This window comes from Podarcis melisellensis, assembly GCF_964234715.1.
Source record: "Podarcis melisellensis genome assembly, chromosome: 3".
NCBI classification, from domain to species: Eukaryota; Metazoa; Chordata; class Lepidosauria; order Squamata; family Lacertidae; genus Podarcis; species Podarcis melisellensis.
In genome coordinates this window covers 31,433,869-31,450,301 of record NC_138530.1, presented here as the reverse complement: position 1 = coordinate 31,450,301, position 16,433 = coordinate 31,433,869, and the positions used below count along the sequence as shown (strand labels likewise).

The 16,433-nt window shown below is 40.9% G+C and overlaps 1 protein-coding gene across 4 annotated transcripts in view; it reads left to right on the top strand.

Moving 5' to 3' along the window:
* Positions 1 to 16,127, top strand: part of TMEM63A (transmembrane protein 63A) — a 33,967-nt gene extending 17,840 nt beyond the window's left edge. For all 4 annotated transcript variants that reach the window (XM_081903916.1, XM_081903913.1, XM_081903915.1 and 1 more), the window contains 14 exons: positions 1,237 to 1,317; positions 2,313 to 2,436; positions 2,628 to 2,761; positions 3,373 to 3,510; positions 4,217 to 4,370; positions 4,874 to 4,980; positions 6,511 to 6,597; positions 7,923 to 7,982; positions 9,638 to 9,800; positions 10,346 to 10,451; positions 12,180 to 12,347; positions 13,192 to 13,307; positions 14,515 to 14,577; positions 15,081 to 16,127. In XM_081903916.1, coding sequence (XP_081760042.1) covers positions 1,237 to 1,317; positions 2,313 to 2,436; positions 2,628 to 2,761; positions 3,373 to 3,510; positions 4,217 to 4,370; positions 4,874 to 4,980; positions 6,511 to 6,597; positions 7,923 to 7,982; positions 9,638 to 9,800; positions 10,346 to 10,451; positions 12,180 to 12,347; positions 13,192 to 13,307; positions 14,515 to 14,577; positions 15,081 to 15,242 — 1,663 coding nt within the window. In that variant the 3' untranslated portion in view covers positions 15,243 to 16,127. The remainder of the gene's footprint in view (positions 1 to 1,236; positions 1,318 to 2,312; positions 2,437 to 2,627; positions 2,762 to 3,372; positions 3,511 to 4,216; positions 4,371 to 4,873; positions 4,981 to 6,510; positions 6,598 to 7,922; positions 7,983 to 9,637; positions 9,801 to 10,345; positions 10,452 to 12,179; positions 12,348 to 13,191; positions 13,308 to 14,514; positions 14,578 to 15,080) is intronic.
* The last annotated feature ends 306 nt before the right edge of the window (positions 16,128 to 16,433 follow it).

Genomic DNA, 16,433 nt, shown 5'->3' with positions numbered 1-16,433 from the left:
GTTTAAAGGGCCCTTGTAGTTTTAAGCTCCCTTAACAAAATACATAACTAAGTTGTTGTTTAATTTTACCTACAGACTATTATTAAAATTTGATTCGCAAAGTCTGTCTAAATGTAGTTCTTGAATTAAGTGTCTACCCTAGCTATGTTGTGTATAGTGACAGCCAAGGATTTATAAACTACTAGACTTCCTTCTTAAGAAGAGACCTTGCCATATTAACTGGCACCAGGGGCTAGTCCTATCTACCCACCCACTACAGGAAAAACTGTAAAAAAGCTAGCTGGAATGGTACAGAAGAGCAAGGGGCACTGTATCTTGACAACTTTGTAAACTTGTGCCAGCAATTAATTTTAAATTGGCATAAGAGGGGGTCAATAGAGCAGTCAGAGGAGAACTTTCCCGCACTCGGCTAACTGCTTTGTATGGAATGTCACTACAACCTATGGAGCCAATGGAGTATAATTTTTTGTTGCCTGGCACCATGCTTTGACCTGTGCGGTGGCAATTTTCCTGATTATCCAATGCCTGGAGCAATATTATTTGGGTATGATAAACCGGCTCCTAGGAAGCATTTCCTGATAAATTTCTTTGTTCTCAAGATTTAACTTTGTGAATTAATATTTGGGTTTCAGTGGTGGGGTGAAATCTCTGTTCAGCTTCAAGTAGATTCAAGTAAAACAGCTTTTTGGGGGAGGGGGGAACCTCACACACCCAGAAAAACATTAGATTCTATTCTGAGGTTTAGCTCTATTTCACCCCCAGGGACATAACCAGGAGCACAATGGGGGCTGAGCCAGACTACACTTTCCCAAGTTTTAATTTTCCTCCTCCCCACCCTTGTGCTCCCTTCCCATGTCGCCCGAATGTGGGTAGCCTTCATTATTCCTCCTTCACTGACACAGCAGGAGCCAGAACCTTGGAAAGTGTAGTTTGCAAGGCTGCAGTATCATGACCAGGGAATTTGGTAGGCCATTTATGGCACCTGGCAGTAGTATTCTAGGGGTCCTGTACCTTCTAGGCTGTGATAGGAGTGTCCTCCTTCTGGCACCTGCCACCAAATCAGTTTTTAAAGAGTGTTGAGGACAGCAAGTCTGTGCTTCAGACGACTTTGAGCCCCAATCACAATAGGCTTGTGTTAAAATGTCTAAATTTATATTCTGAGCCTACTTATTTTTAAATGCAGTGTTTGTCACCATCTTATTACAGTTTGTAATTATCTGTTTCATCCTTTCGCAGTGAAGCGTATCCAACCTGCGCTGTACAAGAGGTCCAGCTATGTTATAATGTGTCCAAACTCACCTCTCTCTACACAGAAAGGTACCTGCATGAGAAATGCCCTGGTGAAACTGCATTCACTTCATTTTAAAATACGTTAACAGCAAAATGATCTGGTGCTAGAGATGATCACCAGTACCAGGCTGCTGGTATTATCTTTGCTGTTGTTAAGAATATTTCAGCCTTGCAGAATCAATCATGAGATACTATTAAGTTTTGCATACAGAAACAATATTTTAGCAAGAGAAAGTTATAGTTTTCTATACAGATGTACAGAGTGACTTTTACCACATGTAGCCCTAATGTCCCTACAGTGTGAAACAGCCCTGTAGCTGTTCTTAACTCCAGTTCAGTTTCAGTTACAGATAGGTAGCCGTGTTGGTCTGCCATAGTCAAAACAAAAAAATTCCTTCCAGTAGCACCTTAAAGACCAACTAAGTTAGTTCTTGGTATGAGCTTTCGTGTGCATGCATGGTATCTGAAGAAGTGTGCATGCACATGAAAGCTCATACCAAGAACTAACTTAGTTGGTCTTTAAGGTGCTACTGGAAGGAATTTTTTTTGTCCAGTTCAGTTTGTGGTTCCTGAAATTGCAAAGCAGTATGTTGGGGTTTGGTGATTGAGGATATCCAGGTTCAAATCTCTTATGAGGCAAAGAAACTCAGCGTATGATCTTGGGCCAATTGCTGTCTCTCAGCTTTAGTCTATCCTAGAGGAATATCGTGAGGGTAAAATAAGAGAGCCTCATGGATGACTCCTTGGGGAAGGGTAGGACAAAAACATAATATATACAGAAATATAGAGCATGATACTTCCACATTATAGGAACACCATTGGTCTACATAGTGCATACCTGCAAGATTTGGCATTCATAAGCTGATACAAGTTTTAGATCTTTAGTACACATGTTGCATTATATGTATGTATTTGGGCTGTTCTGTAACTCTTACTTATAAAAATGTGTTTCTAAGATGGGCACATAGTTTTGGGGAATTCATCTGTTTTTGCATCATGAAACCTTATGTGTTTGTGCCCAGAAAAAAGGCAGAGAAACATGTGGCTTATTATACACAAGCGTTTCAGAAGAGTGGTAAACGATGTCTCATTCACACAAAATGGTTTGGCCAGTTCTGCTGTTGTGATGTCAGAGGTTGCAAAAAGGTAAAGAGCCTGTTTTATTACTTGTTTTAAAACTGTGTGGAAGATAAAATGCTTTGTAGTTTTTGTATATGATGTCTCTGTTTAAAATAGGAAGAGCTTAATATATGAAATGTGAAAACAATACTATTTCCAGATCTGAACTGTAAGAATTATTCAACACTGTTTTTGTAACAGAATCTTCCTTTCAACAGGAGGATGCTATAGATTACTACACCAAGGTTAGCAATAAATATTTGAGCGAATATTTGAAAGAGGAAAAGCTAATTTATGAGAAGCCACTGGGAATGGCTTTTGTAACATTTGAGGAGAAAGGCATGGCAACACAGTAAGTGTTTTGTTCTTTTAATTCAATATGGTCATCAAAGCTGAATTATTTACACTAAATGAAACACAAACCAATCCCAGTTCACCCCACCCCCTGCCCAAAACCATTCATGCATCTGTTTAAATACCACAAAGTCAGCAGATGGAACTCAGAGTACATTGCCTTTTCAGCTCATCTGAGGTTTTTCACCCATTCCTCCCCTCACATTTAACTAATTTTAGCTGGCAATTGACTTTTGTCTTAATCAAACAATGAACCTCTTCTGTTTGAACTGCATTTATCTGAAAGACCTACAGATCCAAATTCCAGAAGAGTTTCTGTATTAGTTTTTTGGCAGTGAAAACCACAACAAGGTTGTGAATGATATTTAAAGTACTTGCAGCCTGAATGGCCTACTCAGAGTTAGATTACTTTTATATGTTATAACTTGTGTCTGCATACACAGTTTTAATCTAAGAAACAATATTGATTGTTACCCTCTGGTGGCTGTGTGACATTGAAAGGTTACGCAGGGGTTGCTTTGATCATGCATAGTAACTTTCCTATCAGTTTCTCTGTACATTATCAAGTAATTCCAAGTATGAATGCTGAAATACTTTATTTTATTGCAGTATTCTTAAAGATTTCAATGCCTGTAAATGTCAAGGCTTTAGGTGTGTTGCAGAACCTCAGCCGTCAGCCTACAGCAAGGAACTCTCTGTTTCAAAGTGGAATGTTGCATATGCTACTTATCCAGAGGATATCTGTTGGTAACTTTATTATTATTATTTATTATTTATTATTATTTATTATTATTATTATTTAGATTTATATACTGCCCTTCACCATAAGATCTCTGGGCAGATCACAGAATAAAATACAGGATAAAAACAAGTAAATAATTTAACAAAACAGCAAAACAATAACCGCCCTTCTCACAGTCATGTTTAAAAGGGATAAGGCATCACCCTGCCTGTTAGTTCCTACTTCAAAACATGCCTTTCTTCCCTGCCCCATGCTTTGTACTTGTTTAAGCAACAGGTACATCTGTTAATGGGGACACAGGTGGCGCTGTGGGTTAAAGCCTCAGCGCCTAGGACTTGCCGATCGAAAGGTCGGCGGTTTGAATCCCTGCGGCGGGGTGCGCTCCCGTTGCTCGGTCCCAGCGCCTGCCAACCTAGCAGTTCGAAAGCACCTCCGGGTGCAAGTAGATAAATAGGGACCGCTTACCAGCGGGAAGGTAAATGGCGTTTCCGTGTGCGGCTCTGGCTCGCCAGAGCAGCGATGTCACGCTGGCCACGTGACCCGGAAGTGTCTCCGGACAGCGCTGGCCCCTGGCCTCTTGAGTGAGATGGGCGCACAACCCCAGAGTCTGTCAAGACTGGCCCGTACGGGCAGGGGTACCTTTACCTTTACCTTTACATCTGTTAATACCATTCTTTCACTTGCTGATCTGCTGTGTCTTCTCTCTTGCAGGGAAAAGCTCTCAGTTCAAGGGGCGAAGTGGTGGTTTCTTTGGCTTAGCATCAACTTGTTCCTGTTTATTGTGCTCTTTTTCTTGACAACCCCTTCCATCATTATCTCGACAATGGACAAGTTTAATGTAACCAAGCCTATTCACTATCTTAATGTGAGTAGCCCATTACATTCCGGTTTCATTCTCCTCATGGGAAAACTCGGAAAGTGTAGATGAGCTAGAAATGGTACAACCCTATGCAACACCTCCCACAAATATTTTTTAGAGGGTTTTGCCCAGAAATTGTAATTATGCAAACACTCTCTTTCATCTTAATCTTTTGTCAAAGTCTGTGTAACTCAGGCTTCCTCAACCTTGGCCCTCCAGATGTTTTTGGCCTACAACTCCCATGATCCCTAGCTAGCAGTACCAGTGGTCAGGGATGCTGGGAATTGTAGTCTCAAAACATCTGGAGGGCCGAGGTTGAGGAAGCCCGGTGTAACTGGCCAAATCCTAGTCACCACCTCTGTATTCTTCCCACAGACTAAGCCACATTCGGTGAGTTGTATACCTTTCTTAAAAGCTAATATAACAGATATGCTTTCAGCTCAGTTGTTTTCAATGTGACTATACAGAAATGGGCTTCATTGCTTTCTCTTTCCTCTCCATCCTCACAGAACCCTGTTGTGAGCCAGTTCTTCCCAACACTCATCCTGTGGTCCTTTTCAGCTTTGCTGCCAACAATAGTATTGTACTCAACGTTTCTTGAATCGCACTGGACAACGTAAGAATATATGTTCCTTTTTTGTTAGTTAAAGACCTCAAAATTCTGTGGAAGGAAGGATATACATACTTTATAGAAAGCAGAACCGCAAAAACTAGCAGCTTCCATTCCTCCCAAGTAAACACTGATTTTTAATGTAAACATGCCATGAGGCAAAGGTGAAGTTAGACATTAATCATAGAGTTGGAAGGGCCCATGAGGGTCATGCCATGTTATAACAAGAGCCACTCTCTTTTCCCTAGGTGAGTTAACTAATACAATCTATCATGTTGTTTTTATTTGTTTTGCTAAAGTTTCTAATCAGGTGTAGTGTTTGACTTATGGGAGTGTGCCCTGAAAGACTGAATGTTTTTAAGGCAGAGCTGTTGTGACTATGGATTGCTTATGACAAGGATAAGGAACATCCAGATTTTGTTGGACTCCAATCAGGTCGATGGTTAGGAATGATGACAGTTGTCACCCAACAACATCTGGAGGACCACAGGTTCTCAATCCCTAGCCTATGGCATTTATTACGTGTCTGTCTTCCATTTTTTTAAAAAAACCTTTACCCTTTATCAGACAATCCCAGCATGGGTAACAGCATAGTTAAATCATTACATTTCCAGGGAGCTGAAAACACAGCACTGAACTTCAGTAATTAAAAACACCCATAGAGCCTCTCTTGGCTATCAGTTGCTGGGCAGCTATAATCCCATACACGCATGGGCAAACAGATAAACGTTGGGGGCCAAAATGCCACCAGCTTTATCTCTAGAAGAAGAACATTCCACAATCAAGGCACCACCCCCAAGAAGGCCGTGTCTTGTGTCGCTATGCACTGTATTTCTCCTGGTAGTAAGACAATGAGAAAGCCTACCATGTAGTTTGAAGGGCCAAAGCAGGCTGATTCAGGGGTGGTTTTTCCTTCAGATACCTGTACATATAGGACAATACAAGCACCAGAATACCCAGCCCAGTAGAATATAGGCAACCAATGTAGATCTTTTGCATTATATTATCTTGGTAGACACTTCAGTCAGTGTTCTTGTCAGCTGCATTCTGCACTAATTGTAGCTTAATTAAAGGAATAACATAAAAATACCCCCCCACAAGACACATTTAAAAGGCCATAGATTGTTTAATCAGCCGAAGGCACCGAAAGCTATGTAATGAGGGTGTCAGGCGAGCCTCCTTGGGAGAGCATTCCACAAATGGGAGGCCACCACAGAAAAGACCCATTCTTGTGTTGCCGCCCTCTGGACCTCTCGTGGAAGGGGCAGTTCAAGAAGGGCATAAGATGATTATCACAAAGTCTGGGTCAGTTTATATGGGGAGAAGTGGTAATTAAGGCATTGTGGTTCTGAGCCGTTTAAAGCTTTATAGGTCAAAACCAGCTCTTTGAATTGGGCCCGCATCCTAATTGGCAGTCGGGCCAAATAGTAAAATTTCATTTTTTGTTACCTGTAAGAACTGGAAAGGTAGAAGGAAGACAAAGGCCCATGTTTTATAACATAAGTATGTATCATGTGATATTTTATTTTTTTATAGGTCTGGTGAAAACAGAATAATGATGCATAAGGTCTACACTTTTTTAATCTTCATGGTGCTAATTTTGCCTTCACTTGGTTTGACCAGGTAAAAACCCAGGGCCGTAGCTGGGGGTGGCGAGGAAGGCCCCTGCCAGGGGCACAGGCGGGGGACGGGACCCACAAAATTGACTTTAAAATATGTCCATAAATATGTCTATAAATAAAAATATTGATTATTACCTCATAAGAAAATGTGAAAGTGAAGTGCGTGAGGAATTGAATGGGTGGGGGTTGGAGGAGAGGCGGAAAGAAGAGCTAATTTGTCCATCGCTAGGGGGCGCAATCTGGATGGTTCCCCCGGGAGTGCAAGATCACTCTAGCTATGGTTCTGTAAAAACCACATTAGAATCCCAGCTTTCTAGCTAAGACACTGGATTTTTTTTGGTGCTGAAATTTTTGGCTTACTAATTACATAAAAAAGTCGCTTTCATGGAAAGCTAACTTCTTAAACTACTTACTTTGGCTTCTTTTATTTCATATTAGCCAGTGTACATGTTGAGGCACTACAGCAGGCATAGCCAAGCTCGGCCCTCTAGATCATTTAGGACTACAACTCCCACCATCCCTGACCACTGGTCCTCTTAGCTAGGGATGATGGGAGTTGTAGTCCCAAAGCATCTGAAGGGCTAAGTTTGCCTATGCCTGCACTACAGTGATGTTTGTGTAAGCAGGGACAGTTGAATCCATATCATCCCACATCTGTGCTCAAGCCACAGAACATTTCCAGCTTCTTGTTGCTTTCTTAAACCATATTTTGTTTTGGTGTAGTGTGCAATGACACCAAAATCCCATTAAAATAAAAGGGATGTAAGGACACAGTTCATTACTTTTTTCCTCATTGATTTCAGTGGGACTTAAAGGCCAAAGCAGAGGTGGCACAGAAAGTCTTGGATTGTTCTTTTTATTTTCTAACTTAAAAAGCAGCTGTGAGGAGAGGTGATGGTCTTTTATGTGCTGCTGGCATGTGTTAACTGTTTCCCCAAAGTTTCCCCACCTTTCTTCCTGACAATATTCAGGCATCTGTTCTCCCCCTCCCTCAAATGAGGCAATTTCAAGGGTTTCAGGGAAATGGTATCTGCAGAAAGAGCTGAACACCCCTTTCCTGAGCATCCATACCCCAATCAAAATTGGAGGCCTTACAGCAGCTGCTTTTAAGTTTGGTTAATGGTGTTTTATTTAAAAAGTTGGGGTAGATCCTTACATCCGTTTTGACCTTTCGCCATGTATAACTTCCTCTGTTTTGTAGGCAAATGTTCAAAACAAAAGTGTAACTAAAACTCTTAAATAACAATGATGTGCTTAGAAAGACCCTTTTGTTCATGTGTTGGCTGTAGTGAATTATGGAGTCTAATGCTAGCATATTTCTTCCAGTCTCGATGTCTTCTTTCGTTGGGTGTTTGACCGCGCATCTGAATCTAGATTTAGATTAGAGTAAGTAGTTAAGATCCTTTTTCTACCTGCCCAGGGGCTTGTATGTCTTCTAGATACTGTGAACAACTCTATTCTGTCTAGAATATTCAACCATTTGCTTAACCTGCAAAAATAAATTACTCTGGGAGCCCAGAAAACATTATTTCATTTTGTCTTAACAACATTGTCCATAAAGGAGTGACTACAGAATATACTGGCTGATGCTTTCCTTTTCCTTAAAACAAATTTTGAACTTTGACCTAATAGATTCAACTTAACAACATCTAGAATCTAGGTGAAGCATGCAGCATTGGTACCTTCATTGTCTCTTTTGCTTCCTGTACAGTTACATCCAATATTTTACAATAAATGCAATGCATATAATATTGAGACATGGAAAGATAAACAGTTGTTTCATTTGAAATACTTTTATAGAAGTGGTAAATCTGCTTTCTGGAGAAGAGATTAAAGAGAGTCTAGATGATGCTTCCCTACCTTGGCTGTTATGGAGCCAATTATCGTTATTTATGTGTATTATCACTGAAAGACACAGGAAGGTTCATATTTAAATATATGGAAGTTAAATCTTTTATTTTCTGTTGAAGTAATCATTGTATACAGAATATAAATTATTACTCATTGCTATTATACAAGCCACAGTCTAGAATATGCTATGGCAGGAGGACAAGCATGCATTCAATAAAATTAAACCAAATTTAACTATTTTCAATTAAGCAATTATTTTCAAAATAAGCAAATTATCAAGGAAAATGCAAAAAAGGCAGCTAGAACAATTTGAAAGGATGGTGCTTAGAAGCTGAATGCTTGCCATATATAAATTTCTAGTAGACAAAGATTACAGGTGTATTCCTGATTTCAAAAATGTGTGGGAATAGAAATGTGATACTCAAATAGAAGTCACAGCCTTGGAGTAAACACACATTCTTACATCAGCACAAGCTGGAGAGCTGGGCTTTTTTTAAAAAAAAAAATTCATGTTATCTCATAAACTTTCTCTTATCAATTCTGAAGCGTTTCCTTTGGAATGGAGGAGTGCCAGGTGGTTGGCAACTACTGCCACGTGCACTGTAAATCCCCTAAGTAAAAACCAAGTTGCTTAATTACTAAACAACAGGTTACTCCGTCACCACATTTGGCCCTCTGAGTTTGCTGCATCACAAATAATTATTAGTTCATCATCCAGTTGCTACTAGAACTGCTATTGCAATTTAAAATGGACAATCTGGAATTCTGGTTTCAGAAACTTTGGCAAACAGCATTGTTGGAAAAATTAATGCAGAAATTGAAAATAGTTCAATGTGGTTTAATTTTATTGAATATGCAAGCAATTGTGAGCATGCTGCCATAGCATATTCTAGATAGAAGCAGTACCTCCTCTATTACTCCTGCATTTCTTCAGTATTGGCTAAGTCTTTTCCTTTCTTTTATTCAAGCACAGTTTTGCCTTGTTATTTGCCTTTCTTTCCATTTAGCTACTTTTTCCAACTTAGTTTACCTCCCAGAGTTCGGGCATACTGGAGCATATAATGAGATCTAGTAGAGTTCTCTCCAGAGCAGGCAGGGGTAGGGGGTGTTAAGTGGTGACCAGATGAGGTTTTTCACCTTCTTCTTCATCATCACTCACTTGTTTCTTCTTCTTCTAAAACTACCTGCAGGTGTGTCTTTTTGCCTGACCAAGGAGCTTTCTTTGTGAACTATGTGATTGCATCGGCTTTCATTGGCACTGGAATGGAGCTGTTGCGTTTGCCAGGACTCCTGGTATACACTGCTCGCATGTTTATGGCCAAATCCAGTTCTGAGAGAAAACATGTTAAGCAGGTATGAAACCTAGACCTATTGCACAAAGAATTTTATATTCCTGTCAACTGTACGCAGCAATATTTTGCATCTCTGTTCATATGGGCTTCCGGCATTCATCCCTGGACTTTGGTCGTCCCGATAATTTCAATCTTGTTGTTGATTCCCCAGCTTTCTGGTGGCCTTCTGTTGGAGCACAGTTAATCTCTGTAGCACAACATTTACTCAAACACAGCAGCTTCACTCCCCCTCTCGTTTTTATTTTAGAAAGCATAGAAAAACTTTCCATCTAAGGACCCCAACATTTGAAAGTATTTACAGATCTGGCTTTTTTTAAAACTTCGTAACATGATTCAGTTGTCCTGAGTCAGCAAGTGAAGCTCTCTCAATTGTCGCAACAAATTTCTAGCGATGCAACTGATATGTACTCATGCCCCCAAAGGTTGCTGACGCATGTCTGCTAAAGTGTGGCATGCACCACTTTTAAAATAACTGGTGTATGGAGAGAATAAGAGGCAGAATATTGTCCCTGCAACACTTAACGCAAATGTTTTATTTCCTTGTAGCACCAAGCATTTCAGTTTGCGTTTGGAGCAATGTATGCGTGGACACTCTGTGTGTTCACCGTCATCATGGCCTACAGCATCACCTGCCCCCTTATTGTCCCATTTGGTAAGTTGGCCAGTGTGCTGGAATTGTAATAGGACAAACAGGAGAGCTTGGTGGCTTGAATATAGTATTGAAACTGAGAAATGAATGTGTTATACTAGTTTCTGTGCCAGCTGACTTGTCATGCAGGGTAAGAAAAGAACATGACAACTTAAATCATTTTGCTGCTCTCAGTGGGAACTTAGTGTAGTGCTGGTTAATCTAAATACATGTTCCACATGCTTTTTAGGTTTGCCTCTATATTATTCTTAGTTTTCATTTGTATACTTTTTGTTGTATTCATTAGTATAGCATAGTATTTTTTGATCTGAAAGGGGTTACGCATTGTAGGAAGTGCAACACGAGAAACATTAAAAGGTCAACATAGACTAGTAAGAAGACTAGGCTATGGATTTTGGGGTCTTGAGGATGAAAAAGGGAGTTACAAGCTCATGAAACAACTTATGAGAACATAGCTCTCAGGTGTAGATCATACTTCCCATATATTACAAATGTCCTAAAACATAAGATACTTTAAAGCAGCACAGAATAATCGCAAGAATAACTGGCTCATCTGAAAAGGATACTAAACAGCTGAATAGGCCTGTCTTCAAGACACATCCAGAGCTTAATTTTCCATAGCACAGGGCTGGCAAATTATGGTACACCTGGTGTAAAAATTTTAACATTCTTATTTATGGTAGTGCCTAGTTTTATTACCTTTGTTTTCTAGAATGTATTTTTTTTTTATTCCTACAAAAATCATTCTAGATACTAAACAAAATGTGGATTCTACTAAATGTAATCTTTCATGCCAGGGATCCCCAATAATACATAGGTGGGTTTTTTAAAGCAGAAAACAAACAAACAACACCAGTTAAATATAGCAACATACATGGAAAGATGTATCTGATCTTTGTTTCAGTTTGATACAGCAAACAGGCACCATTTTTGCCAACTGAATTTTGATTAGAACTTGTGTGCTTTGTTTTTCTGTAAAATCTGGTTTCCCAGAAACAAGCATTGGTTTTTATGTTTCAATTATAACATATTTAACACCCTTATATAAGCTATGTGTTTGTCTTCTAATAACAGTTAGGTTATGGTCCTGCTTATCTGGAAGTCAAGTTTCATTGAACTTCTGAGGAGACAAGCATGGCATTTCTCTTCTTCTGAATGGAGATCCTGTTCTTTATACCACCAAAAGTGTGGTGGTTGTGTTTTTCCTTTGCAATTATTAAACAAATAAAATTATTAACTAAACAAAACCATAGTGAATTCCTCAAACACATGGTAACAGAATGCTGACAGTTCTTCACAGCTGAACAAACACGTTACTAGTGTGCATCACAAAATAAACACGAAAAAAACAGAATGTTGGATGGGATTTAAAACAACAGAACTTTGCTAGTTTACACAAATTAAAGCAGAGATGTCTCGGTGGAAAGAGCACATGCTAGAGCCTTTCCTCATATCATATAATGGCATCCCACAAGAGGAAATGAAGCATTTGTATAACCTTATAAAACTGAAGCTGCTAATTTATTCAAAGTCAGTAGCAAGAGTCTGGTATTTTATATGCTGTTTACCTTTTGATTCCTGGCAATCACTGAGTCTACAGGCACAAGAACATTTGGGTGCCTTGGCTTGTATAGAACAAAGGGGACATTTAACATCTTCATGGTTCTGTGGTGAGAAATGGCAGCAGAATTTTTTTTTTTTTGTAACTCTGACATTATTTCCTATTTTCAGGATTAATTTATTTGCTCCTAAAGCATACCGTTGACCGCCACAATCTCTACTTTGCGTACCTTCCTGCAAAGCTAGAGAAACGAATCCATTCTGCGGCTGTGACTCAAGCGCTTGCAGCTCCAATTCTCTGCCTGTTTTGGCTGTATTTTTTCTCCTTTTTGAGGCTAGGTAAGTATGAGTGGCGTGCAAATGGTCAGACTTCTGAGAGGCTTATGTAGCAGACAAGTAGTAATTTTTGTTGTTGAGCATGGATATCTCTGTGCTGTGTGAGTGGGAGCAAAGGGCAAAGATACAGCTGAAGTGTAGGGCTGCCGATTCTGGGAACAGCTAATGGTGCAGTCCCAAACACTGAGACCCAAGGACATAGGCAGATCTTCTAGCACAGGGGTAGCCAGCAAGGTGCCCTCCCCATGATGCTGGACTATTAACTCTCAGCGTCCCTGGCCAAGTTGCCTGGGAGTGTTGGAAGTCAGTTCATTGAGCAAGGCCGGCCTGCCCATGAGGCAGACTGAGGCAGGTGCCTCAGGCAGCAGAATCCCAAGGGGTGGCACCCCCTCAGGTGCCTTATCCACCCCTTGCCATCACTGCCGGAGAACCCAAGAAGTGGCAGTGACTTCTGGCGAGACCTCCTGGAGATCTTGCTGCTACTACTGCTTATAATGGGGGGGGGCATACTGTGTAAGGAGAAGCGGCTGCAGCTTCTGGGTTTCGGTGAGTTGTCACCAGAAACCACAGCCATGTCAGCCTGCTAAGCAAGGCTTCAGCTTGGCAGGGGACCGGCACCTTGGTATTTCAACTCAAGTGGTGAAACAGGACAGTCGCCCTCGCTGCCCGGCAGAACCCTGTTCTAATTTAAAAGGCAGAAGAATAGTTTTCAAATGATACGGTACATTCCCATATTTCAAGATTTGTGTGTGTTACCTGCTTGCTTGTATGTGCGGCTGCGGAGATTTCCCCATCCTCTTATCTCATTCCTTATTTTATTTCATATTTTGTAAATGTTTCTCCTTAGGTTTTAGAGCACCTACAACTTTATTTACATTCCTAGTTGTAGCCATAGCAATTTGTGTTTGCATAGGCTATACCTGCTTTGGCTGCTTCAAGTACCTCAGCCCTCTGAATTATAAGGTAAATCACTCTTATTGTATCTGAGAGTTGCTAATCATTTCTGCTTCACTTAATTTGGCACTTAACACTAAATCCAAAGCCAGTTGAGCTACTTTATTAATTTATTTGGTGGTTTTTGTATGCCACACACTGTCAAATATGATTACAGGGGGGGTTACAATAAAATATAACACAATTTAAACAATAAACTGTTAAAGTAATTACATCAGTAAAGCTAAGTTTTGACTAATTACTGTATTTTTCGTCCCATAGGACGCTCCGTCCCATAGGACGCACCAACTTTTTTTTTGGGGGGGGGGGAAATAAAGGAAAAAATTTCCCCTTTATTTCCCCCCCAAAACCAGGTCGGGGAACAGTGGGATGACGGCGCTGCGCCTCCCCGCTGTCCCCCGAGCTTGTGGGGCTGGCCGATGTCTGTCTGGCGCGCGGGGCGCTCTGCTTCAGGGTGCCACGCGCGCCGGGCGGCAGGCTGCTATTCGCAGCATGGGGAGCCCTGCGGGGAACTCCTGCAGGGCTCCCCACGCTGCGGATGTCTGTCCGGCGCACGAGGCGCTCTGCTTCAGGGCGCCTCGCCCACCGGGTGGCAGGCTGCGGACACCTGCGCGAAGCACAGGGCATCCTCCAAAGGGCACCCCATGCTCCGCGCTGCCGGCTGCCGCCCGCAAGCCCTGCGCGCCAGGGGGAGTTCCCCCGGGCGCGCAAGGCTTGCGGACACCTGTGCGAAGCACGGGGCGTCCTCCGGAGGGCACCCCGTGCTCCGCGCTGCAGGCTGCCACCCGCAAGCCGTGCGTGCCCGGGGGGAGTTCCCCCGGGCACGCAAGGCTTGCGGATAGCTTCCTGGAGCCTGGAGAGCGAGAGGTGTTGGTGCGCACCGACGCCTCTCGCTCTCCAGGCTTCAGCGAAAGCCTGCATTCGCCCCATAGGACGCACACACATTTCCCCTTCATTTTTGGAGGGGGAAAAGTGTGTCCTATAGGGCAAAAAATACGGTAATAGCTTACCGTAGCTGTAAATATTTAAGTGTTATGTTAAAAAAAGAGCGAGTTCTTCCTGTATAGCTATGTACTTGCTTCTTCGTGTTAAATGATAGAACTGAGAGTACTGGCAAACAGGAGCAATACAGTTAAATATTATGTTTCTGCACAAGACTGGGCATATTTTCACAAATTTTAATATTTGTTCGTCTCTTCTCTATTGATACTTGCAGACAGAGAAAAAAGATGAAACGGGGACTGATGCTATTTCAGTAACAACAACTCGAAAATCTGCTGTAAGCATTTATCAGAAAACAATTATTAATTCTTCACGGGAAAGCAAGTTTCTTGCCAGGAAAGGATTTGTTTGTATCAGCAAGTTCTGTGGTGACAAAACACTTGCTTTGGTTGCCTTCAGGGCTAGCTGACCTAAAGTTCTTCAGTTGACAAAATATATTCTTGCATAGGTTTTAGGTGCAACAAAGACATATTTAGAAAACACATTCTCTATATAGTGTTCAGATATTGCAGTCTTATTTAGTTTGAACCAAATATTCCAAGTTTTGTCCTTAATCCTGGGGGAAAGATTTTTGTAGAATCATGAAATGCTGTTTCTCCTACTAAACACTCATTTCTGGTTTAAGAGTCCAGAGCGGAACAAAACAACATTCAGCCTCCATGCAGAAGATAGGTGGGAGAAAGAAAAACAGGGGATGAGATAAAAATATTTGATCCATTTTGAAATTATCATATCTTGCCTCTTTAAATTATTCAAGATTCCAATTTTCTGCCGTTCCAGATGTTTGTACCCCATGTTCTACTGCGTTCTCCTAATGAAAGGTCAGTTATGGATAATTTGGATCACCAGAACTATGGCACCATGGGAAAAACGTCTGTAAAAAGGGATGTTGTCATTCATGTCTCTTACCCTGAGGAACCCACTTTCTTTGGAGAGATGTAAACATGTATGTCTCCTCGTCAGGGACTAACATAAGGTGGCGCCCTTGGACCTCTGGATTTCACAAAATATTTTGTGTCGCACAGTCCGTTTCTTCCAAAGGGAGCACTGATCTGGGTTTCATTTGCAGTGCTGATTTTACAAAGTTGCCACTTTGGGTTTAGTCATTTTTATAGGTCGTTGCACAGATTGTGGTACATTTATACTGAACAACAATGCTCAGAGGAATTATTTAGGGTTTACTTGTTTGCCTTTATGGAAAGATGTGACTGTATGGACAAATGCTAGATCACTGGGACCAAAAGAGTTGTCAAATGTGGCACCTACCTTTTGGGGTTTGGGTTTCATTTTTTGGTTTTTAAAATTATGCCGCCTGAATTTTAACCATTCTGTTAAACACTTTTGGCTTATGTCCAAAGGGCACTCCTGTTTTGATAACAAAAAAAAAAAAAAAGCCAAGCAAATGTGATCTGGGGAGCCCTCTGGTCTTCTTCTAATGTTCCAGTTGGCTGAGGTGCTGCTTCTCTTTAAAAAAGACAGACTATTTTTCTGCAAATACAGTACAGAGATATGATGTTCCAAAACTATAGGAGATGACAGATTGTATTTATATGAGAACTTTTAAGTAGGGGCTAAAGTTGTTATTATCTGGTCACTATTTTAAGGGCTTCTTACAAGGGAAGTTTATGAGCCAAACAATAAAGGATATGAACATTTTATCACTTTTAATCTCTCTGCTTTATCAAACAAAGATCTGCTTTAAGTGTCAAGATTACCATAAGTATGTAAGACTTTTTTTTTAAATTATGAAGTAGGTATAAATGTTTACCAAAAGCTATGTTAAAGGATAATTAAGCAATCACATTCAATAAAACACAAATTCAGATACATTTTGGTGACAAGTGTATTGATTATCACAAAACTTTATGAAATGTTCAGACCTACAGTGTTGGCATAAGAATGCCCACATTTTGTGCCCTAAAAGTATGCAAATTAAGCATGTTTTCTTTGCTAGCCTGCCAATATATTTTACTTTTGCTAGCCATGGGGAGGGGTATAGGGCTATGCAGTACACGGAAACCCACTCCCTAGCTAGTGGAAAATCTGCTAACTCTTGTGTCCTGTTTATGGGCTTCCAAAGACATTTGTGGTTCATAACTAGGTGCTGGATGATAGGCCTCTGAAGAACTAACA